Genomic DNA, 24,625 nt, shown 5'->3' on the forward strand with positions numbered 1-24,625 from the left:
AAAACTTGCAACTGTATTCAATAACTTTCACAATATTCTCTCTATAGTTTAATTGCTGAAAAGGTTAGTTCACACAAATTTAAAAAATGTCCTTGATTCAGGAGAAAAATGGGCTTTCCTAAAATTATGAAAAAGGTCTAAATTGCCATCCTAAAAGCTATTATGTCCTTACTTAAAAGCTGATACAGAAACCCAAAATGCCAAGTAGTACTGCCAGACATAGAAAAATGGAAATTGGGTTTAAGCAGGAGATCACTTTAAAAAGCAGTCAGAGAGGTGAAAAGTACCTAATGATGAGTAAAAATATTATCTCCCCAGATATAATATATCCCCAGAACATCCATGAGATTCAGTTTTCTACTTCACTTTTCAACATCATTTGCTGCTTTGTATTCAAATCTGGCCTCAGCACAATGATGTAACACTTAGGGATGAAGATGCAACCCAGCAGCCCAGCACTGGAAGCCAAGATGGAGAAGACCTGCACAGCCACCATGTATTTCCCTCTGGTGCTCAGATAGGTAGGCACAAAGGACAGCCAGACACTGCAGAAGACCAGCATGCTGAAGGTGATCAGCTTGGCTTCGTTGAAGGACCCCGGCAAATTCCTAGCTAGGAAAGCCACCATGAAACAGATGGCAGCCAGGAAGCCCATATAGCCAAGGGCAATATAAAACATAGCAGCAGAGCCTTCATTGCACTGCAGAACGATCTCTCGAGGCTGGGAGTTCATGTCAGAATCAGGGAATGAAGGAAAAACTCCTAACCAGGTGAAGCAAATGAAAACCTGGACAATGGAACAAGAAAGGATGATGGTGTTGGCCAGACTCTTGCCCAGATATTTTCTCACTCCATTTCCTGGCTTTGTGGCCAGGAAGGCCAGCACCACCATGATTGTTTTGGCCAAGACAGAAGACACAGCAATTGAGAAGATGATGTTGAAGACTGTTTGTCGGAGAAGGCAGGTGGTTCTCCTTGGCCGACCAATGAAGAGGAATGAGGTCAAGAAGGAAATCAGAAGGGAGACCAGGAGAATGTAGGAGAGGTCCCGGTTGTTGGCTTTGACTATGGGAGTTTCTTGAAATGTAATGAAGATGCCCAAGACAAAGACTGTGGTCAAAATTAGGAATAGAGCAAAGGTAGTAAGGATGATTCCCAAATTTTCTAGATGGGACAAAAATGTGACATTTTTGGCAATACATTGATCTCGCTTCTTATTCTGATATTGATTTTCTGGACATCTGATGCAGTAGTTTGCATCTGCAAAGGAAAAATATAACATTTGCTATGAATTTATAAATTTATGAATTTATAGATTAATGAGTGTGTGTGTGGATATGCTTGCATTCGTAAATGTCCAAAGTTGATTAAGTGAAAAAATGTAACTATATTAAGAAGGGAGAGAATCTGAAGGGAGACATAGTTAACATGACAAATACCTCAATTTTTCTCCATTTTTGTCCATTTGTGGGACTGTAGGAAATGAAAGGGGTGAAAGACAACCATCTCTATCATTCAGTAAGGACTCTAAGGTCTAGAACTGGCCAACCTGAGAGGGTTGGAATATTTCTATTCCATTTGTCCACAAAAACCCAATGGTTAATGATTTTAAAAGGCTGGGGGGAAACAGTGTCAGAGCTGGAACGTAAATTATGGAGTCTCAGAGTTGGCTTGCTATCAGGGTTCTGATCCTCTGATTATATCATGAGCCTTGAGCCAAGCTTCAAAATAAATCCAATTATTTATTAGGAGCTTCATGTAAGCATGTTCCAAATGAAGCCAAATCTGACCCCACACAATTTACTCTGACACTGTTTCCCCCTCCCCCCAAGATGTGTCATCAGTCACATTCTCCAATGAAGCAGTATCGCGGGTTGTAGAGATCACTCCCCTCTGGCTACTGTGGGTTACCGTGGAGATGGCCTTGACAGAGATATGGCTTGAGTCTGCTTTTGTTTTGACTGCCGTGCGATTCATACTATAGAAGCAACATCACAGTCTTTCTCAAGTTCAAGCAACAGACTACTTCCTGTCATTTCCATTGATGCTTCACAAAGCTATAGAAGTATCTCCTTAGCTGTTTAGTTTCCTCTACATCTCAAAATCTCATTCAAGAGGATTCTTGCGCATTATTGCTACACAGTCATTATAGTTAAATAAATACTGTATGTCTTTGGCCCAAATCATCATAATCTTTTAACGACCCCATAATCCCTTGAGCGATGGAGTCTGGGCAACTGAATGGAGCTAGCAGAATGTTTAATGGCCGTATGCTCTTCCTATTGCCAATGAGGAGTTTGTTCAGCATTATGCCCAGAGAGAGAAATATCTGCCTCTATCTAGGATTGAACTCCCAACCTCCTGATTGTGAGGTGAGAGTTCCACCTCTATGCCGCCACACCACATCTTTGGCCCAAATACCCAGATTCATCTTCATTGAAAGGACTGCATTGATTTCCACTCACTCACCTTCTTCGGTAGAAATCCTCCCTTCTGCACAGGGGAGACAGTTGTAGCAGCATTTTGGTTTCCCCTCCTTGTCCACCTTGAAATATCCATGCTGACAAGCTTCCACACACTGGGAGTAAGGCAATGTCTGAAAGTGAACAGAATTGGCCTTCAGAAGCACCTGCAATCATCAGCTATGAAATGACACATAGAGTTGGAAGGGGTCAAGAAATTAGGTATGTGCTAAAAAGATTAGAAATGGAACATTCTATTTTCTCCCCCAGACCAAACTGTCGTGGGGGTGGCCATTCCAGGGATGCCCAACAATTGTCAGGAAAGTTATTCTTGAAACTGGCAGTGGATTGTGATAATCAACCATGCTTCCATTTTAGAAACTGACATAGAAGAAACAGGAATTCTGGAATTCTGCAGTATGATTAATTTTGCACACATTTTCCACCAAATATCCAGCTATAGCATCAACCTCTTGAATGTCAAAATGAACATGGGCAACTCAAGTGATTTTGTTTCTCTCTCCCCTTAAATCCTGCCTGAATTTTCCTACACCCCCATGTCACCTCCTACGATAATTTTGGAACAGAACCCTTCTATACTTCACAAAACCCCTTCTCCATTTCTATTGCTGAATTGAAAAGAGCCTGTATCTGAAGGCAGGCAGTCTGATATATAGTTGGGAAGGGAGGGGATACTCATGGAGATAATGATAAAACTGAAGAGACGGAAGATTTTCCCCACCTGGTTCTGCCCATAATGCCTTGTGATGGCTTCCTTGTTGATGCTGAATTTCACTCCTGCAGATCCTTCTCTTGCCAGACTCCCAAATTTCACACTGGTGCCTGACTTATTATGAAAACCCACCCAACTCACAAGGTCAAAGTCAGCCATCAAATCTCCATTCCCATCCAAGAACATTCCTTGCATGGTATTGTTGTAGATCTGGGTATTCTTCAGGAAATGGTGGAGCTACAGAGTGTGAGGAAAGGAAGGTTTTAGATGAATGGAATCTGCTACATCAAGTTGGTATACAGAGATATAGGGAATTTGATTTTTTTGAAGTGCAGCTTGTTTTCTTATCAGGACAATTCCCATAGATTAAGGTGCTAATAGGAATATATTCTTCTCAGAATCTGACATTCCAAATCCCCTTTACTCTTGTTTTATTGTTTATTTCTCTCTTTGGTCCTCTTGAAGGTAAGTAGACAGAAGAAGGGCCAAAGGTCACCTGCAAAGCATTACCTATGAATATGTCTGCTTACATGCCCTGATGCTTATGCATTATTTTTTCCATCCTCCCTCAGAAGTATCAGTAGAGTTGCATTCTTTTGTCTGTAGGGGTGTGTCTCAATAATAGAGAGCCCTTATTGTGCTCATCCTAAGAGATACGGTGGCTCAGTTGCCAAGATGCTGAGCTTGTTGATCAAAAGGTTGGCAGTTCAGAGGTTCGAATTCCTAGTGACATGTAACTGGGTGAGCTCCTGTTACTTGTCACAGCTTCTGCCAACCTAGCAGTTCGAAATCACGTATAAAATGCAAGTAGAAAGGATTTCCGGTTGAGGCGTGGGTCGAGGCGACATGGAGAAGGAGTGCTCCGCATTCCTTGTTGATTTTTCAGCGTTTCGGAGCCCGTTGTGGGAGAGATCGGTGCTGCGGTGGACCGTCTGAAAGAGGGATACTTCGGAGGAGGCGGTGTGGAGAGGTGCGGTCTCCCACCACGCCGAGAACAGCCCTTATTCCAGAAGAAGACGGCCAATCTGGCCAGACCAGAGACTCAACATTTCAAGTATAAAAGCAGGAAGCGAACGAGTGAGCACGGGGTGAAAATCGGTGTGAGCAGGAGAACAAAAAGTTAAAATAACTCTATTGATAATTGCTGCGAGGAGGAGATCAAACCTAGAGCCCGGAGGAGTAGCGGAAAGGCAGAGAGACTCAGAAAGTTGCAGGCGGCAAACAACGAGAGGAGCGAAGTGACTCAGCGAAACCTGCCACGTTAGTTTTATTTACTGAAGAGACATTTAAAAGAGAGTGTATCTTGGAGAAAGAAACGATAGGAAGCAGGACACTGATTTTTCTTTTCTGGGTAAAGCTACACCGACGGAGAAGAACAATATAGACAACAACTAATCTGTGATAAAAAGAAACCGGAAAGTAAGGATTGCCATTTTGGACAGTAAGAGTGAAAGACTGTGTGTGCTTTGCTTTCTAATTTTAAGAAGAGTGGATTAATATTGGTGGATTTTGGAGAAGTGCAAAAACGTGATCAGTGCAAAGAACAGTGAATTTTATAGTAATTAACCCTTAAAAGAAAAACCCATATATACTTACATTATACTTATACTTATATTATATACTTATATGCTACATATATTTTAAATATAATAATTTCCAATATTAACGATACATTGAATTATAAGTTTTACTGTGTAATTATAGTAATTATAGTAATTTATTTATTCTTAATTACTCCTTAATTAATTTATTCTTAATTATCTTAATTATTTATTAGAAGATCAACTTAACTCAAATAGTATTAATACTATAGAGAGATATTAATTACTATACAAGTAATTAATTGTATAGTATTAATACTATACAAAGAGATAGAGAGAGATAGAGATAGAGATAGATAGAGAGAGAGAGAGAGAGAGAGAGAGAGAGACTTAGAATTGCTTAAATATTGTAATATTGTAATATTTTGATTTTTACACCGTTATATACTTTTTTACTGATATCTAATTTATTATAACGTCTGTTAGATAACTAATTAATTATCTTAGAGATAAAATATCATAACATTTGGTATAAGTTTGTATTAACAATATATTTCTATAGGATATATAGTACTTATAGCTTTGATTAGTATAACCAATTGAATTGAAAATCAATCAGAATAATAGTGGAATAATAGAGATATAAGGTAAATTAGTAAGGCAATATAGATTGTGATCACATACCTGAATATAAGAGGATATTTACCATAAGAATAATAGAAATAGAAGATAGTTAATCTCATTTAAGAACTTTAATATCAAATAGTATAAAAAAATTGATTGAGAAGCGGATGCTGATTTGGGAAAAAGTAGACAGAATTTTAGAAAAACAATATAAAATTCTGAAAGAAATGACATCTACTACAGTAACCACAGTAAAATGAGGGAAGAAGGTTACTTCAACACCAATTGGATTAATGGCATCTCCAGCGACGCAAAAAACTATAGAAGGGATTTTCCCAACTGAAAAACAAACCCCGACCATGAGTATGCAGACGGTTCAGACCACGTTAGTGACAATACAGGAGACTATGCAAAAAATGCAAGAGTGTATGTCTAAAAATCATGAGGAAACCAGGAGAGACTTAGATGAACTTAAAAATTCTGTCAAAGAAGATATCCAAAAACTAAATGGAAAAATGGACTCCATTCAGGAGATGATTTCAAAAAACGACCAAAGGATTACGGCCATAGGAAAAAAAAACAGAACAAACAGAAGAGAAATTAGAACTATTAGATGTAAAAATGACAGGTCTCAATAAAGAACTTGAAAGTACAGTGGCACAACTGGAAATGGAGAGAGCGGCATTCTATTTACGATTCCAAAACGTAAGAGAAGAAGGAGATGAAGACCTGACATTAGTAATGGCTGAAATGATAGCCGAGATTTTGCAAAGAGATAAAGAGGAGATTATCAACGAAATAGACAAAGTATTCAGAGTAAATACCAACTACGCGAGACAACATAGGCTCCCAAGAAAAGTCCACATACATTTTGTAAGAAATATGGTTAGAGATATTGTCTTTAAAATAGCTAAAGAAAAACCAATATATTATAAATAAAAAGAGATAATAACATTAAAACAAATACCAAAATTAGAGAGTGAAGGAAAGATTATGGATTCCTCACTGCATTATTAAACAGAAAACAAATATTATTTTGATGGTTATTGCCGGAAGGAGTATTAGCCACATGGAAGGGGAAAAAGATAAAAGTGGATACTATAGAAAAGGCACAAAGACCAAATTTAAAAATGGACAGGAATCTGAAAATTATATCAATAAACATAAACGGACTTAACTCTCCTGTTAAAAGAAATCAAACATTTAGAAAATTAATCAAACAAAAAGCAGACATAGTATGTCTTCAAGAAATCCACATAAGAAAACAAGAAGAAAAGTATCTACAATGCAAAAAACTAGGGAAATTATGTATATCATTAACAGATGAGAAGAAAAAAATGTATAGCAGTTTATGTTATGTTAAAGAAGAGATAGAAAGCAAACTTAAATATGTAGATAGAATAGGAAGAACCGTGATGATTGAAGTTAATCTTAAAGGTAAAAATGTGTTATTAGTTGTGGTATATGCACCAAATAGTGAACAAAAAGAATTTTACCAAAACCTACATGAAAAAATAATAGAACAAAATATAGAAAATGTATGCCTGCTAGGCAATCTTAATGCCATTGTAGACCCCCCCAAAAAAAGACTATAGAAGTAATCAGAATAAAAAAAATAATAAGAAAAATTTGTTACCGAAAACATTTTTATCCCTCATAGAAGAACTAAATTTAGTAGACATTTGGAGACCATATAACCCCAAAGAGGAAAAGTATACATACTACTCCAACGCTCACAAATCTTGGTTGAGGATACACATGGTATGGGCTACGAAGACCTTAACACAGGAGATCCAATCAGTAGAGATAGGGACAAATGACTGGGCTGATCATAACCCATTAATAATAGAATGGAGAGGATGGAGAAAGGGGGATACACAGGTAATGAAAGAAAAATAATATACCGAGAGAATAGAAGAAGAACTGAAATGGTTCTTCAAGGATAATAATAAAAATCAGACATCCTTACAAAATTTGTGGGACACAACAAAAGCCTACATTAGAGGAATTACATTAGCCTATAATAGTAAAAGGAAAAAGGAGAGGGAAAAGGAATATAACAAAATTTATGGTGAGATTAAAAATTGGGAAGAGAAATTACAGGAAAGACCAGGGGACGAACAAATAAGAGTCAATTGGATGGCAGCCAAACATAAATTGAATATACTTAAACAAGAAAAATATGTCAATGCATTGAAATTCATAAGACAAAATCAAGTTGAGCAGGCAAATAAACCGGGGAGGTGGATGGCTTATAAACTAAGAAAAGAAAGGGAAAAACGAATAATCCATCAACTACAGGACAATGAAGGCAAGTTGCAACAGAGCCCAGAAAAAAAAAAAGAGAGATAGCAATTCAATTCTTCCAAAACCTATATAATCAAGATAAGGTGAAAGTAGAAGAAATATACCAATATTTAAAAAAGGAGGAAATGCCCGTGATAACGGAAGAGGAAAAAAAGATGCTAAATAGGGAGATTACGATGGAGGAATTACAGGAAACAATCAGGAAACAAAAAAAATAATAAAACCCTGGGAACAGATGGGCTACCAATAGAACTATACAAAGGATTAGGAACATCATTAAATGGGATATTATTAGAGGTTTACAATGAGGCATTAAAAGAAGCAAAGATACCAGAATCTTGGAAGGAAGCACATATTTCATTAATCTCCAAAGAAGGGACAGATACAACACAAATTAGTAATTATAGGCCAATTTCCCTACTAAATACCGATTATAAAATCTTTATGAACTTAATGACGAACAGATTAAAAATAATATTAAATAACAGAATACATCCAGATCAGAATGGATTCTTGCCGACAAGACAAATTAAAAATAATCTAAGGATGGTGATTAATATAATAGAATATTATGAGGTGCATCCAGAGAAACAGGCAGCGCTGATTTTTCTGGATATACAAAAAGCTTTTGATCGGGTCAATTGGAGATTCATGACACAACAAATAAAAAATATGAAATTTGGAGAGAAATTTGAAAAGATAATATCTACAATATACACAAATCAGAAGGCAAGACCACTAGTGAATGGGGAATTAACAGATTTCTTTGAAATAAGTAGAGGAATATGACAAGGGTGCCCACTCTCACCCCTGCTCTTCATTTTAACCCTGGAGAATCTGCTTAGGAGAATTAGACTAAATAAAAACATAAAAGGACTTAAAGTAAAAGGAGAAGAATACAAGGTCCAAGCCTTTGCTGATGACCTTGTATTCTTCATAGAGGACCCACTAGAAACACAATTAAAATTGACAGAGTAGATAGAGAAATTTGGCAGGGTGGCAGGGCTAAAAATTAATAAAAACAAGACCAAAATATTAACCAAAAATCTAACAATAAAACAAATAGAAGAATTGGAACAACAATCGGGACTGCAAGCAGTTAAAAAGATAAAATATCTAGGTATGAATTTGACAACCAGAAATATAGCTATCAAAGATAACAACTATGGAGAACTAATACAACAAATTAAAAAAGACCTAGAGAGATGAGGGAAACTTAAATTATCGCTGCTAGGAAGAATTGTGGTGATAAAGATGAAGAATATTGAAATTGGAAGGTCACGATTTATTAAAAGGCTGGCATGCTTATTTGTGGAATATTGGAAATAAAACATACAAACATTTCAAAAATCATATAATAAGAAACTCACTAATTGGCACCTGGTTGGAAATTAAACGTAAGCACTATATGAAAGTCCCAGGCTGGATATCTACATTAGAGGCAACAATGCACCCCAATACATCAGCCACCCAAAAAATAATAGGCTACAAAGAAGTTCTGGACATAAATGGAAGACTAAAATCACGGCAAGAGCTCAGGGACCAAGGTATAGAAATGGACTGGTGGCCGTACTTATTAATACAAACCAGATACAAAAAAGTCAGTGAAGAAGGAGGAGTTGAAATAAAATCTAACCAACTAGATAAATTATTAGAAACCAAAGAGGGAAAATTAATCTCAAAGATTTACAAATACCTATTAGAGTTTGATTTGGCAAAAAACATAGTTAAAGGTCAAATGATAGCTTCGGCTAGGAATATTGAAAGAAATGTACAATTGGAAGAGTGGGAAATGATATGGGAAAATAATTGCAGAATAACAAAGGCAACAACATATAAAGAGAACCATTACAAGATGTGGTATAGGTGGTACCTAGCCCCTGCTAGATTGGCAAAAATGTATGCAAATTTTAACCCGATATGTTGGAAATTCAGACAAACACTGGGAACCTTTTATCATCTTTGGTGGCTCTGCCCAAAAATTAAAAAAAATTTGGATGAAAATTAGAACCTGGATAATAGAAATAACGGAAGAAGAGATTGACCTAAAACCTGAAATTTTCTTGTTAGGTATACTTAAAAAAAGTAGTAGAAAGGAAATAAAGTACATCACGTTACATATAATCACAGCGGCTAGATTAACCCTAGCCCAATCCTGGAAATTAGAACAGTTGCCAACAGAACAGCAAATAATTCAAAAGATATTTATATGCGCAGAAATGGATAGATTAACTTTAAAATTAAACGATAAGGAAGACTCACAGTATTTCCAAATATGGGACAGATGGTATGAATGGATTAATCAATGGGAAAAAAAAGTAATGTCAAATATAGTAAGAAATTAAACGTAACAAATATACACCGTCATTAAGAAATTAAGGTTAATGTATATATATATATATAAATATATTCACATGTTTAAATATTATAGATAGATAATCCTGTTTGTTAGTGTTAGTATGTATGTAATTTAGAATTGTATTTTTAGAGTTAAGAACATTTTGTACAATTTTTATCTTTTTATATTGAATAAAGTTTGTTTTTAAAATTAAAAAAAAAAGAAAATGCAAGTAGAAAAATAGGGACCATCTTTGGTGGGAAGGTAACAGCGTTCCATGCACCTTTGGCATATAGTCATGTTGGCCACATGATCACAGAGACATCTTTGGGCAGCACTGGCTCTTCGGCTTTAAAACAGAGATGAGTTTCGGGAACAACTAAAACATATGTGCAAGGGAAACCTTTATATTTACCTATTGTGTTCATCCAACAACAAACACTGCAGTGAGCCTTGATTATTTATTTTGGAACCTATGTTTTGCTTTCACAAGAGAGATGTAGAAGACACATTATCAGTTTGGATATTTCAATCCTGGAAATATTATTTGGCTTTGGGAATTTGGGAAACACATGTCAGTTCCATGTTCTTGATATCTGAAGGAAAGCTTGAAAATCAAGTCAGGAGTGACTAATATATTGATTTTGGCACTCTTTGGGAGCCCCTACAAAGATGTACACTGACAATCAGAGAATCCAAATTTTAAAATTAAAATTTAGAGGTACTCTATTTAGAGGTATTTATTTATCTATTTAGAGGTAAAATTTTGAGGTACTCAAAAGAGAATCCAAATCCCTTTTCTAAGTGGAAATAACGGATTCTGAAGAAAGAAAAGCTCACAGGGGGAGAGATGAAAATGTTGTAGTGGTGTGCGTGACAATATCAGCAAGCAGGGATGGGATTCAGCTGGTTCGGATTCGTTTGGGTGAACTGGATGTTAATTTTAATCTGGTTCGCTGAACCGGTTGTTCCAAGGACTGGATAACACTGCCTGCCCTTCCCTGCCCCTCGCAAGAGTCTTCATGTGTTTTGGATGTCAGGTAAGTGCAGAACATGTGCAAATGCTCCCGGGAGGGGGGGGAAACATGTGTACCGGTTTTCTGGAAATGGGCTCGTTTCTGGCCTCCGGAGGGCCTCCGATGCCCAGGGGAGGCCGTTTTCGTCCTCCTGGAGGCTCCAGGAAAGCCTCCAGAGCCTGGGGAGGGTGAAAAAACACCCCCAATGTGGTGCAGAATGCCGAATAGACCACGCCCCCATGAACATGCCCAGCCAGCAACCAGGCAGAAAACAGGTTGCAGAAATTTTCAATCCCACCCCTCTCAGCAAGGGATAATTTGTTGTTCGGCACTGTGGGAGTTCAAAGCATAAAAGAAGGATGAAGACAAGGGATTTCATGAGGAAAATATGACTCATTAAAGCATTTTTTCTCAATATATTCCACGCTTCTCAGAGAGAGTTTTGTATATCTTCACCATCTATACGTCACACTTAGAAATAAACATGAAACCTGTAGGAATAGGAATCGATAATTTCTATTCCATGGGAATACCTGCCATGGTTGGATCTTTTCAACTTCCAGCCTGGTTTTTCTCTTCATTGTTGTCCTTTGGGATTGGGATGAATAGGCCGCATTTAAGGCATGTGCCACAATCTGGATGGCATTGTAAGTTAAGGAGCTATCTAGAGAAAAGATCTTGTCAATCTTCTCTTGAGGTAGAGTCCCCATGTTCTTTTCCTCTAGGCACCTTGTCCAGCCTTTCACAGACAAGGCAGGTTTCCCATATGAACAGTGAAATGTTTTAATCATAAATGCTTTGATTAAAATATTGAATTCTCTCAAATCTTCAGATCTGGTCCTTTGGCCGGTCTGGATCAGAAAAGAAAAAATACTACGGGTGTATTTTAAAGAGAAACTGTTATATGATAATTCAATGGAGAGATCCCACAAAGCGGTTGTGATCCAAACTTTTCCTGCAACAGTTTTTTTCATAAAGTTGAATATGATTTCTACATAGCCTGCTCCTTCTACAAAGGTAAACTCTGCATAGTAAACAAATACGTTGACTTGGTGCCACATTTTGAAAATAGGAACCATATAATTGATGTTCTTGTTATTTAGTAATGCAATTTCTGAAAAAGCAGCACAAATGCCATTCTGAGCCAGCACAGGATTGAAGGTCCTAATGAAACGTTCTCCATTATCAGTGTCTGCAGCGAGGAGGCCAATGAATGTCCATCGAAAATACAGTAGCAGTTTAACAATTCCCAGATTCTGAGCACCTTCTTTGGGTCCGGTCCGGTAGAAAAAGGGTAATTGAGTTTTATCACTCAGGAAGGGTGAAATAAAAGTGTAGCTGATCTGGAAAAAAAGACAGTTTGTGTTTGATTTTAGGATTTTACAAAGTCAAAGTGTTAGATCCTATGGCAGTGGTGGCCAACCATTTACTCACCTGCTGAACAGGTATGTGTTTCATGCGCTTTGTGTGTATGCATACTATCTGTGCTAGTGCGTGGCTCCTCCACATGCACTGTGCGCGCAACTGCAACATCTGTGCATGCATGCAACTTGCACATGCGTCCTGTGTGATGCATGTGCAACCACACCATCTATGCATGCATGTGACTTTTGCATGGCTCGCCCATGCGCTGCACATGCAACCACACCATCTATGCATGCATGTGACTTTTGCATGGCTCACCCGTGCGCTGCACATGAAATCACACCATCTATGCATCCTGTGCACTGCATGTGCAACCACACCTTCTATGCATGCATGTGGATTTTGTGCATGCAATACACGTGTGTGAACATCATCTGTGCATGCATGCATGTACATGCGCAGGATAGCTCGGAAGATCAACTGGGTCCCCTGAATTACATGCATGCGCATCCGAGGCCCAAACACTAACTGGGGTGTGAGTGCATGCACAGCTGCAGGTAAGTTGGGCAACAGCTCATGTGCCCAGAAAGATGGCTCTTCATGCCACCTAGGGAAAAAAAGGTCAGATCATAGACAATGACTGGAAGATTCTTAGCCTACCTTGATGGACTTAATAAAGAAAGTAACAATTTCCCTGTCATATCTGACTCTAGGGCATGGTGCTCATCTCCGTTTTTTGGTCAAGAGAGCCAGCATTATCCAAAGACAATTTCCATGGTTATGTGGCCAGCATGGCTATATGCCAAAGGCAAATTGAACTTTCCCTCCAAAATGGTACCTATTAATCTACTTGCATTTGCATGCTTTCAAACTGCTAAGGTAGGCAGGACTTAAAGGGTTTGGGAAGAAATATCCCTCCGGTTCATTTCTAAGCCGGGAGAAAGACACTGGAAACATGGAGGCTGATTGGAAAGGTGCTTTAATGATGAAGCAGAACCACATGGGTTTGAGGTCCTGGGCAGCTGACCACATGGAGTTGAGAGTGAGGAGCTTTCATATCTTCTTTTGGGCTTTGCACTTGAACTTCCTGTTCCTGTGAACTTCCTGTTCATGTATACTATTGGCTGTTGTTGGGGTCATAGCTGGCTCTGTAGGTTGTCTGAACTAAGTTTGGTTGAAGCCTGGAGGGTGGGTCTAAGTCTACATGGAGAGAAGTAAGCAGTAACTTCCGCTGGCTCCGCGAGCCTCGAAAGATGTTCTTTTGAGAGCGTCTGCTCCCTGGCTCCGTTAAAGCCCCAGAACAGCCGACAAACGCTGTCTGGAGGGTTGAAATTCTCTCCCCGGGCAAAGGGGAGAGAGAAGAGCAGGCAGGTGGAGGTAGAACCCCCCTGAACGCCCTAGGAAAAATCCTGGGGCGCGAAGGGTGCGCGCTCCCTAAAAGCCTGTCAAGCCGCTCCAGACCAGGGACGTCTCCGCTAATTAGCTAATTAGTGGAATTAGAAGCCGCGACCAATCTTGCTGAATGGAAATGAGGGAATTAACATCTTGAACTAACAGCAGGCGGAACGAGCAAGGAGAAATCAGACTGCAAGTATTTTTTACCTAACTCCAATGCCTAGAGCCTCCTTCGGAAGTAATCACTTAGTACTTTGCAACAATATGGCGATTGAAGCTTGAAAGGGCGGGGGAAACAGAAAGTTACAGGAAAAGTTTCATTTTGCTGGCAGCCCTTCGCTTGGGAAAAAAAAAAAGCTTTTGTGCTGACAGAAGGAGGATTTTAAACGTTAATTAACATTGGGAAATCTTTTGAGGAACTCTTCTTTTTGACTCTGATTAAATATAAAGACTAATTTTAAACTGGAAATGGCCTCAAAGTCTGTAAAAACTGTTCCTACTAAAGGAACTGGGAGTGCTGGTAGCTCCCCAGCTCATATTCCTAGATTACAAGTTTCTGCTCCTCCAGCGGATCCACAGACTTTAACGTTGGAAATGTTGCAACAAGCTTTCCAAATCACCCAAAATAAAATTGTTGATGTGATTGATGAAAAAATTAAGGAAACTAATGAAAAAATTAAGGAAACTAATGAAAAGATACAGGCTGTGTCAGATGAGATTGCAATTCGCAATCAGGGGATTAGGGATGATATATTAATGGCATTTAAGTGTCTGGCAGGCAATATTGAGATGGTGGATGACAGAGTTGAGGAAATTAAACAATCTTCTGAAATTTTGGATAGTAAAATAGGAGAAGCTCAAAACAGAATTCAAAGGGCTGAAGACGATGTAATAATGGTACAATACAGAGATATGGAATTTGCTTTAAGATTCAGAGGGGTGAAGGAGAATAAACAAGAGAATTTGAGAGAAATGATGTCTGAGGCATTGGCACCGCTGGTGGGGGAGTCCAAAAATGATCTGGGCTGGCAGATGGACAAGCTGTACCGTGTTAATTCCTGGATTGCTAGACAGAAACATCTACCAAGAGACATTGCGATATATTTTACTACAAGGAGAGTACGCAACGAAATTTTACAGGCTACTTTTAAAAACAAGCTTCGGGTGGAAGGCCAGGAAGTAATGACAATGAAAGAAATCCCCCCTAAGATCTTGAGAGCTAGAAGGGAGTATGCCTTTCTGGTGGATGAACTGAGAAAACATCAGATACAGTACAGATGGGAGGTGCCAACTGGACTAGTGGTGACTTATTCAGGAGAGAGATATCGGCTTAATACAATTTGGAAAGCAAGAGATTTTCATACTAATGTATTAAAGGCTGGCACACCCAAATCAACTAAATCACCAGAAGGCAAAAGAAAGAAAGAAGTAATGGAAGCTGAGACAGAAGAGCTCATGACAGTAGTTCAGGGGGGAGCTTGGGCTGATCAAGAAGAAATATTACAAATTCAAATGGCTACTCAAGAGTTGGCGCTGATTGATTTTTCGCAGTTACCAAAGGATCAAAGACAGACCAGATCGGTGACAGCTAGACTCAAGGAAGAATTAAGACAGCAACAATCCCAGATGGCAACTCAAGAAATGATTCAAGATACTACTAGAACAGGAGCAGTGGGGGGAGCAAGACCTAAAACTCAAATGAGATCAGAGCATCAGGACTTGCTTCAGAGGCTCCAAAGGCCCAGAGATGGGAACTAGATTTTTGACTTGGAACGTTAATGGCTTGAATTCTCCACAGAAAAGAAGAAAAATATTTCACTATCTTAAGCAATTTAAGAATGAAGTAATTTGCTTACAAGAGACTCATATAAGAATACAAGATCAAAAATATCTGATTAATGCAAGACTTGGTACATCTTACGTAGCAGCAGCACCAGAAAAGAAAAATGGTATAGTTATATATTTGAAAAGAGACTTAGTTGCTAAATTAATTGAAGCAGACGATCAAGGAAGATTTTTAGCGATAGAACTTTTAGTAAAAGGAGAAAAAATACTTGTAATCGGAGTTTATGCCCCGAATCAACAGCAAGAAAACTTTTATAATTTACTACATTCAAAATTGACACACTGGGCATATAAAACTTGTATCCTGTTAGGCGATTGGAATGGTGTTTTGGATCTTAAAAAAGACAAGATGGGACCTAAACAAAATGTGTCAACAAGAGCAAAATTGCCCAAAGCGTTTTGGGAAATGATGGATGACTGGGAGTTGAGAGATATCTGGCGTGAAAGAAACCTGGAAGAAAAAGATTTTACTTTTTTGTCCAGATAGACATCAATCCTTTTCAAGGATTGATTTTATATTAATTACTAACGATCTTTTATCTAGGGTGAAAAATATGAAGATTTGCTCAAGAACATTGACAGACCATAGTCCAGTTTGGCTGGAATTGGAGTATGAGAAAGGGCCTAGGAGGTCCTGGAGGTTAAATGATAATTTGTTTAGGTACGAAGAAAATGTAAAAGAGTGTAAAAAATTTATGAAAGAATTTTTTGTTATGAATATGCAAAAGGGCACATCGATGGAAAGATCTATATTATGACTGCAAATACGAAATTATATCAGTATAACTATGAACCATTATGGCACAAAATACAGAAAGAGTTGGACAACTGGAAAAAACTACAACTGTCTTTGCTGGGAAGGATAGCTGCTGTAAAAATGAATATTTTACCAAAATTTCTATTTCTTTTTCAAATGATACCTATACTTAAAAAAGATGAGAACTTGAAGGAATGGCAGAAGGGCATAAATAAATTTGTGTGGGCAGGGAAGAAACCACGAGTCAAACAAAAGATATTGCAAGATACTAGAGAAAGAGGTGGTCTTAAGATGCCCAATTTAAGATTGTATTATGAAGCTGCTGCCCTCTCAGCAATCACAGATTGGATAAACTTAACGGAGGAAAAGATATTGAATATTGAAAGATATGGTTTGGTTTATGGCTGGCATGCTTACTTAGTGTATGATAAGAAAGTAGATAAGACTTTTAAAAGTCATATATTAAGAAATGCTCTATTGCGTGTCTGGAAAAAGTATAAATATAAACTAAATGATAGGTTACCAATATGGACAGTACCCAGACACGCGATAGAGAACATAAATTTAGAGCAAAAGCAAGATAAGATTACATATAAGGAACTTCTTTATAAGGAAGGAGTCAGACTACAGTTAAAATCCATGGAACAATTAAAAGAAGAAGGGATTATTAAGACTTGGTTTCAATATGGACAGCTGCTGGCCAGATGGAGAGAAGATCAAAAAATTGGTATTTTGCAGCAGGATGAGAATCTGATAAAGCAAATAAGAGATGAAGGTCAAATGCACATAAAAAGATTGTACAATGCATTATTGGAAATAGACTCAGAAACAGACTTAGTCAAGGATTGTATGATAAAATGGGCACAAAATGTAGGTGAACCAATAATGATGGAAACATGGGAAAAGATATGGGTTAGAAATGTAAGATTTACACAAGCACAAAATTTAAGGGAGAATTTTTACAAAATGTTTTATAGATGGCATTTAGACCCAAAAAAACTAGCTTATATGTATCCAAATTTACAACCCAAGTGTTGGCAATGTGAGTGTGAAGATGCTACATATTTTCATATATGGTGGACATGTAAAAAGATTAAGGCTTTTTGGATAAAAATATGGTGGATTATTCAAAATATTTTGAAGAAAAAAATTAAATTTACACCACAGTTTTTTCTGTTGGGAATAGTTACGGATTGTACTGTAATAGAGACTAAGCTGGTTTTGAACTTAATAACAGCTGCCAAGTTACTGGTGGCACAGTACTGGAAGAAGGAAGATCCACCTACTATTGAGGAATGGACATTAAAAGTTGCGCATTTGGCGGAAGTGGCAAAAATTTCATCATACCTTAAAGACCATTCAAATGAGAGATATATATCGGAATGGAGAAAATGGATTGATTACATACAGAAGAAGTATCCGAATAAGAAGATTCATATAGCTTATGAATGAAATAATATTAAGTAGTTTATGTTTGTTTTTTCTGAGTTATAAGGAGTTAAGGATCTAGGGAGAATATGAAATGTAATAATTTGTTAGCACATTTTAGTTCTTGGTTTGTGAATGTTATACCCTGTGCTCGTTCTGGGAAGTCTAGGGAGGGGGGTGGGGGGAGGGAGGGGAAGGAGAAGGGAGGGTGGGAAGGGGAGGGGGGATTGAGGGGGGAAGGGTGGGGGGGGTGAAAATGTTTGTATTTTTCATAAAACTTTTCAATAAAAAAAAAAGAAAAAAAAGAAAAAAAAAGAGAGAAGTAATCAGTGGGGTACCACAAGATTCTGTCTTAGGCCCAGAACTCTACAATATCTTCATAAACGACTTATAAGAGGGAATAAAAGGGAAATTTACCAAATTTGCAGATGATACTAAGCTGGCAAGAATAGCTAACACCCTAGAAGTTAGGCTCAAGATTCGGATGGATCTGACAGACTTGAAAACTGGACCCTATCTAACAAAGTGAAATTCAATGTAGAGAAAAGTAAAGTCCTACACTTAGGTAAGAAAAACCAATGTGGTGAGCTCTGCTGCTAGATGGTAGAGGGTTAATCCTATTATGTCCTGAGGGATCATGTCTTAATCCCATCATCCTGGAGCTGGAGGTCTTTTGTTTTGGGGATAGACTGGCCCACTCTTTCTCAATGGGCACAAAATAACTACTGTGGGCAATTAAGAAAGACTTGGGGGCTGCTTTCCGTCTCCAAGAACATGTTTTTCCATTTCTCCTCTAGGGAAAGATCATATTCTGCCTTACAATATTCTGATATGACATGAACAGAATATGATAATATTCTGTTATCAATGAATATTTAAAGATAAAAAGTAATCCAAATCTACTTTTCTGGAAAGAGGGGGCTTTCAGAGACCCTTTTTTGTTAACTGGTAATTTTTAACTATAGTTGTTTTTGTGTTTGTTTTGGTCTCTTTGGAAGATTGAAAGTTTAAACAATACTAATAATTTACTACAGTCACAGACCAATGTTACAGATAAGAAACATTAAAAAAATTAAAAAGAACGACAGGATAATATATTACAACTAATGGTGGATTGTCAGTGGGCAGTCAGTACCTAATTTTGCAAACATTATAACACAGTCACTCACGCCCTTGTCACCTCCTGGCTGGACTACTGTAATGCTCTCTACATGGGGCTCCCCTTGAAGAACACTCGGAGGCTCCAACTGGTCCAGAATGCGGCCGCGCAGGTGGTTATGGGCGCAACTCATTGTGCCCACTTGACACCCCTCCTGCGTGAGCTGCACTGGCTCCCAGTGGTCTTCCAGGTGCGATTCAAGGTGTTGGTCACTACCTTTAAAGTGCTCCATGGCATAGGGCCCCAGTACCTTTGAGACCGACCTCTGTCACCTATAGCCTCCCACCGGCCAGTCCGCTCCCACAGAGAGGGTCTCCTAAGGGTGCCATCGGTCAAGTTATGTCGGCTGGTGATACCCAGGGGGAGGGCCTTCTCTATGGGAGCCCCTGCCCTGTGGAACAAATTACCCCTGGAACTGCGTAAGATCTCCGACCTCCGTGTATTTTGCTGTGCCCTCAAGACCTTATTGTTCTGTCAGGCCGGGCTATCGATGTAATGATTTTAAATTGGCTGTTTTAAATTTTTGGGGTTTTAAATCTGAGCTGAAATTATTTAATCATTTTAATTATTTTTAATTGATGTCTGTCTTTGTGCTTTTAATAGGCTGTACACTGCCTTGAGTTCTTCAGGAGAAGGGTGGTATAGAAATAAAATTATTTATTTAAAAAAAAAACTCAGCTACATTCAAAGGAACTACATTGTACTGATCTGATAATAATGATTGTATATAAAAAAGATCAGTGTTTCCTGGGCATTTTATCAGATGAAGTGTTATGAGGTGGGTGCATGAGTCCTTATAGAAGGTGCAGTATTGTAGGATGTGATATTTGAGGGATTGCCACAAAGAAGAATGTCTTTGTGTGTGTCAACCTATTTTCCAAAACACCAGAAAGCATTTGGAAGGAAACAAATCAAGGAAGAGAGGAGCAACCTAGAACTAAAGAGAAATTGCCTGACAGAACAATTAATCAGTGGAACAACTTGTTTTCAGAAGTTGTGGCAATGGTGGCTTCCTCCTGGTTCAGCCCGGTTCCACCGAGCCAGTAGCAGTGACGGTATGAAGTCACCAAACCGGTTCTGGCCCCCCGCCCCCATGCCCTCCTGCCCCCCCACCTCTGCCCCCCTGCATTATACTTAATTTTACTTGGCCCCACTCCCAATCTATTGCTGCCTCCTGGGTCCCAGCTATTGACTAGAGGGAAAAAAACTGTTTAAATTCTTGCCGCGGGGCTTCAAAGTGCCACCCTACAGCTGATCAGTGTTAAAAGAAAACAAATGAGTAGACCGGTGCCTGCAAAATTAAATGGGTAGACCGGTATAGCTCTGCAAGCAGTTAAAAGCCTGGTAGACCAGTACCTCTGCTAAATCCTAAAGAATTGTCACATGATCATCAAGCCATGCGCATAAAATAAGCCATGCCCACAGAACCAGTAGTAAAAAAATTTGGAACCCACCGATGAGTTGTGGGTGTCCAACACTGTAGGCTTCTAAGAAGAGACTGGACAGCCGTTTGTCTAAAATGATAAAGGGTCTCCTGCTTGAGCAGGGGTTGGACTAGCAGACCTCAAAGGTCCCTTCCAACTCTGTTATTCTGTTAAAATTAGAGCTGTAGTTTCGATGGCGCCTTGTCCACAGAGGCACAATAGCAGCTCATGAAATGTGAAATAAAGAAGGACTGCTCATCTTAACTCATGCTTAAGATTTTTAAGGAGGAAACCTCCTTGAAATGCTCTTGAGTAAACCTGGAGAGCCATTTCCCTGCTCTATACCTGTGGGATTTTGTAGATGCCCAATATGGCAGCCATGAGGATGGATATGTCAGAGTTGGTCTCTTCCAGAAGAACCAGCATGTTTCTCTTCCTTCCGCAGCTGTAGTTGGGAACATTGGCCTCTCCAGTCGAAAGCAAATCCAACAGACCATCTAAAGTCATTCTTCTATCTCGAAAGTTGTCATGGAGATTATAACCCAGGGTGAGGTTGGGCAAGAGAAGAGAATCTTTGTTGATTTCCTGAATGGCAAAAAGGAAGGACAGAATTTTCCAGTACATCACAAGTGCTTTCCTGAAAAGATATGTACATTATGCCATGATGTTATATTCAACAAAAATAATAAATTTCTTCTGTGATAATGTTGGACAGGTGGCAGAAATCATGGGATAGAAGTCACAAACTCACAATGTCAACAGCGCATAAAGAAAACATCTATAAAATGTTTTATAGATGGCATTATTCACCTGCAAGGTTAGCGAATATGTATAACAACCAATCTGTTAAATGTTGGAAATGCAACCAAAAGCAATTGAGAACTAAGGAGAAATTTCCTGACAATTAGAACAATTAATAAGTGGAAAAACTTGCTTGCAGAAGTTGTGAATGCTCCAACACTGGAAGTTTTTAAGAAGATGTTGGATAACCATTTGTCTGAAGTGGTGTAGTGTTTCCTGCCTGGGCAGGGGGTTGGACTAGAAGACCTCTAAGGTCCCTTCCCACTCTGTTATTCTATTCTATTCTAAATACCAGTTTCATATTATCATATGTGGTGGACGTATCCCAAAGCAAAAAAATGCTGGAAGAAAATATGCATGTGGCTGGAAATTATGAGAAAACAACACATAGATTTGAAACCTGAGACATTCTTGTTGGGCATGCTTCCAGGAAACTACAATAAGCGTAACACATATTTAATTTTACATATCCTAACAGTAACCAGGATTGTGTATGCACAATACTGGAAAAATCCAGAAACGCCTACAGATGACATTATAATCAAAAAAATTCTGGAATGTGCAGAAATGGATAAGTTAACCTTAAAAGACAAAGGAAAAGAGGACTCGGAATATTTTATAACATGGGAACTATTCTATAAATGACAGATACTGAGGTTAGAGGAGTGGGTTTATGTGAAATATGGATTGCATGAGAAAGAAAAACTGATGAGTAAATATTTTGATGGTTCTTTAATCGATACTATAATGGAAAATAGTATACTTTTCAATAACAATTGATATTGTTGTATATATGTTTATGTATATATGATTATAATGATTATGATGATGATGTTTATATGTTAACACTTTGGACACTTATAAAACACATTGTTCAACATAGAATTGGAATATGTGAAATAAAACAATAAAAATATTTAACATTAATATGACTGTACAAGTCTTTGACCAAAATTCTTCATCTCAGCATCTATTTTTTAAAAGCCAAAACAGAAACACCCTAGACAATCTGTGCATCTCTCCCTCCCTCCCTCCCTCCCTCCCTCCCTCCCTCCCTCAAACTGCGGAGTCAAAAAATATCCCAGGAAAAGCTTTTGGTGAACCACTTCTGACAATGTGGCTCAGAAACCTGCATAGCAACCAGGATTCACTCAAAGGACTATAATACACATGTTATATGTGCATAGTGTGCATGTTTTTCTATGTAGGAATAAGTGCACGTAAATGAGATAGGGCAGAATATGAAACATTTAAGAACTGAACAGAAGCACCAGCTCCTCCATTTCTCTTGAGTAAATAGTCTCGATCCCTGATTGCTTGAGAGAGAGGACAGAGGAACTGTTCAAAACACTTTGTTTTTTTAACATATTTTTTGTCAACATCTTTGTTTTGTCTTTATTTATTTTCAAATCAGCCACTTTCCCAAAATCTCCTATTTTGTCTATCAATTTGTTTACAGATTGAAGTGGTTCTTCCAAGATAAACACCAGGTCATCAGCAAATGCTTGCAATTTATATTCTTGGTTTTGAATTTTCATTCCTTTTATTCCTTTTTCTTCTCTGATATTTCTGTTTAGTACTTCTAATGTTAACACAAACAACAGTGGTGACAATGGACAACCTTGTCTCGTTCCTTTTTGTATTTCAATAAATTCTGTCAGCTCTCCATTCATCATTATTTTTGCTGTTTGTTTATAATATATAGCTTCTATAGCTTGGACAAATTTCTCTCCAAAGCCCATCTGTTTCAATTGTAGTATCATAAATCGCCAGTTCACATTGTCAAAGGCTTTCTGTGCATCTAAAAACATCAAAGCCATTTGCTTTTCTGGGTGCGCATCATAATATTCCAATGTATCCAAAATTATCCTCAAATTGTCTCTAATCTGCCTTTTTGGCAGAAATCCATTTTGATCCGGGTGTATAAAATTATTTAAATATCTTTTAAGTCTTTCTGCTAATATTGTAGCGAAGATTTTATAGTCTGAGTTTAGCAAAGATATAGGCCTATAGTATTTGACTTGTTGTAGGTCGGTATCTTCTTTTGGAATAAGTGTAATATATGCTTCTAACCATGAGTTGGGTATTTCCTTCTGTAGCATTACTTCATTCATAATTTCTAGTAATGGGAGACTCAGTGATTCCTGCAAAGTCTTATAATATTCCGCCAGTAATCCATCTGGACCTGGTGCTTTCCCACTTTTTTGTTTTTTAATTGCTTCTGTCAACTTCATCATTGTTATATTCCCTTCTAACATCATCTCAACATCTTTTGGAATCTGAGATAAATTCGCCTTATGTAAATATTGTTCAATATTTTCCTCTTCTATCTTTTCTTTTTCATATAGCTTTTTATAATAGTCTTGTACAATGTTCTTCTTCTCCTCATTTGCAAATTTAATTTGTCCTTGATCATCTATTAACTGTGATATTTTCCTTGAGTTCCTTTCTTTTTTCAATTTATATGCTAGCCATATGCCTGGTTTATTAGCATCTTCAAAATATTTCTGTTTAGCGTTCCTGATTTTTTGTGCTAGCTCTTCTTTCTCTAATAATCCCATTTTATGTTTAATTGTGTCCATTTTCATTTTAATGTCTTTTTTTGCAGGAACTTCTGCAGTTCTTTTTCAAATGTCTTATAATCATCCTCTAGAATTTTATATGCTTGCCTTTTCTTAATATTTCTTTTCCTTGTATAGTCAATAATCAGGCCTCTGGCATAAGCGTTCATGGTATCCCACCGGTTCTGCAGTTATGTATCCTTTTTTCTACTCTGTTTTATTGTCTTTTGTGTATTATAGTCCATTTTCTCATCTACTATTCCAGTCTCCCATCATACAGATGTTGTCATAATCCAGCTCTATTAATTTCAAATGTAAATTTCTGTAGAAATTTTCTTGATTGTCACTAGGAGCATATATCGCTGTTAGCAATATTTTCCTATTGTTGTCTGTCATTTCCACCATCAAAATTCATCCTTCTCCATCTTCGTAATTTTTTCCCCTAATATTGTATCTTTAATATACAAAACCACTCCTCTTTTCTTACATTGTGGCAGTGAAGCAAATCGTTTCCCTAATTTAGGCTGTACCAAAAGTAATTCATGCTGCTTTTTAATATGCACTTCTTGTAAACAAATTATATCCGTTTTCAATTTCTCCAATTTGTGAAATACTTTTCTTCTTTTAGTTGCTATATTAAGTCCCTTTATATTTATTGTAATTAACTTTTTCTCCTCCATGTTTATACTTTGTGTGTTGGTTCACGTTGTTCTTTGTATTCTATGGCACCTCCTACTGCACCTTCTAATGCGCTCTCCTCCTTTCCCATCATCAGGAGATCCTCTTCTTATAGTTGGAGCAGTGTCTCTTCCCTTCTTGGCTCAGCATCTTTTTCTCTTATATATTTAACAAGGAATGCTTTAGCTTTG

General features: G+C 37.8%; 1 protein-coding gene across 1 annotated transcript; it reads right to left on the reverse strand.

Annotated features, from left to right (window-relative positions):
* Nucleotides 1-349: 349 nt before the first annotated feature.
* On the reverse strand, nt 350-21,018 carry LOC139309977 (vomeronasal type-2 receptor 26-like). The gene is made up of 5 exons (XM_070934160.1): nt 20,740-21,018; nt 11,555-12,364; nt 3,205-3,432; nt 2,470-2,596; nt 350-1,260 (listed from the first exon to the last, which is right to left on the reverse strand). The coding sequence occupies exons 1-5, from the start codon at nt 21,016-21,018 to the stop codon at nt 350-352; spliced, it is 2,355 nt and encodes a 784-aa protein (XP_070790261.1).
* Between the last annotated feature and the right edge of the window lie 3,607 nt (nt 21,019-24,625).

This window comes from Pituophis catenifer, unplaced genomic scaffold, assembly GCF_029215685.1.
Source record: "Pituophis catenifer annectens isolate HBS135680 unplaced genomic scaffold, rPitCat1.0.hap2 SCAF_2, whole genome shotgun sequence".
In the NCBI taxonomy this organism is placed as follows: domain Eukaryota; kingdom Metazoa; phylum Chordata; class Lepidosauria; order Squamata; family Colubridae; genus Pituophis; species Pituophis catenifer.

What these genes read in the sequence shown, in the direction of transcription:
- LOC139309977 (XM_070934160.1), bottom strand. Translation starts at nt 21,018, where the DNA reads ATGTACTGGAAAATTCTGTCCTTCCTTTTTGCCATTCAGGAAATCAAC. An exon ending in AAAAGATCCAACCATGGCAG is followed by an intron (nt 3,433 to 11,554) that starts GTATTCCCATGG and finishes CACACTCTGTAG; the next exon opens with CTCCACCATTTCCTGAAGAA. An exon ending in GGCATTATGGGCAGAACCAG is followed by an intron (nt 2,597 to 3,204) that starts GTGGGGAAAATC and finishes GTTCACTTTCAG; the next exon opens with ACATTGCCTTACTCCCAGTG.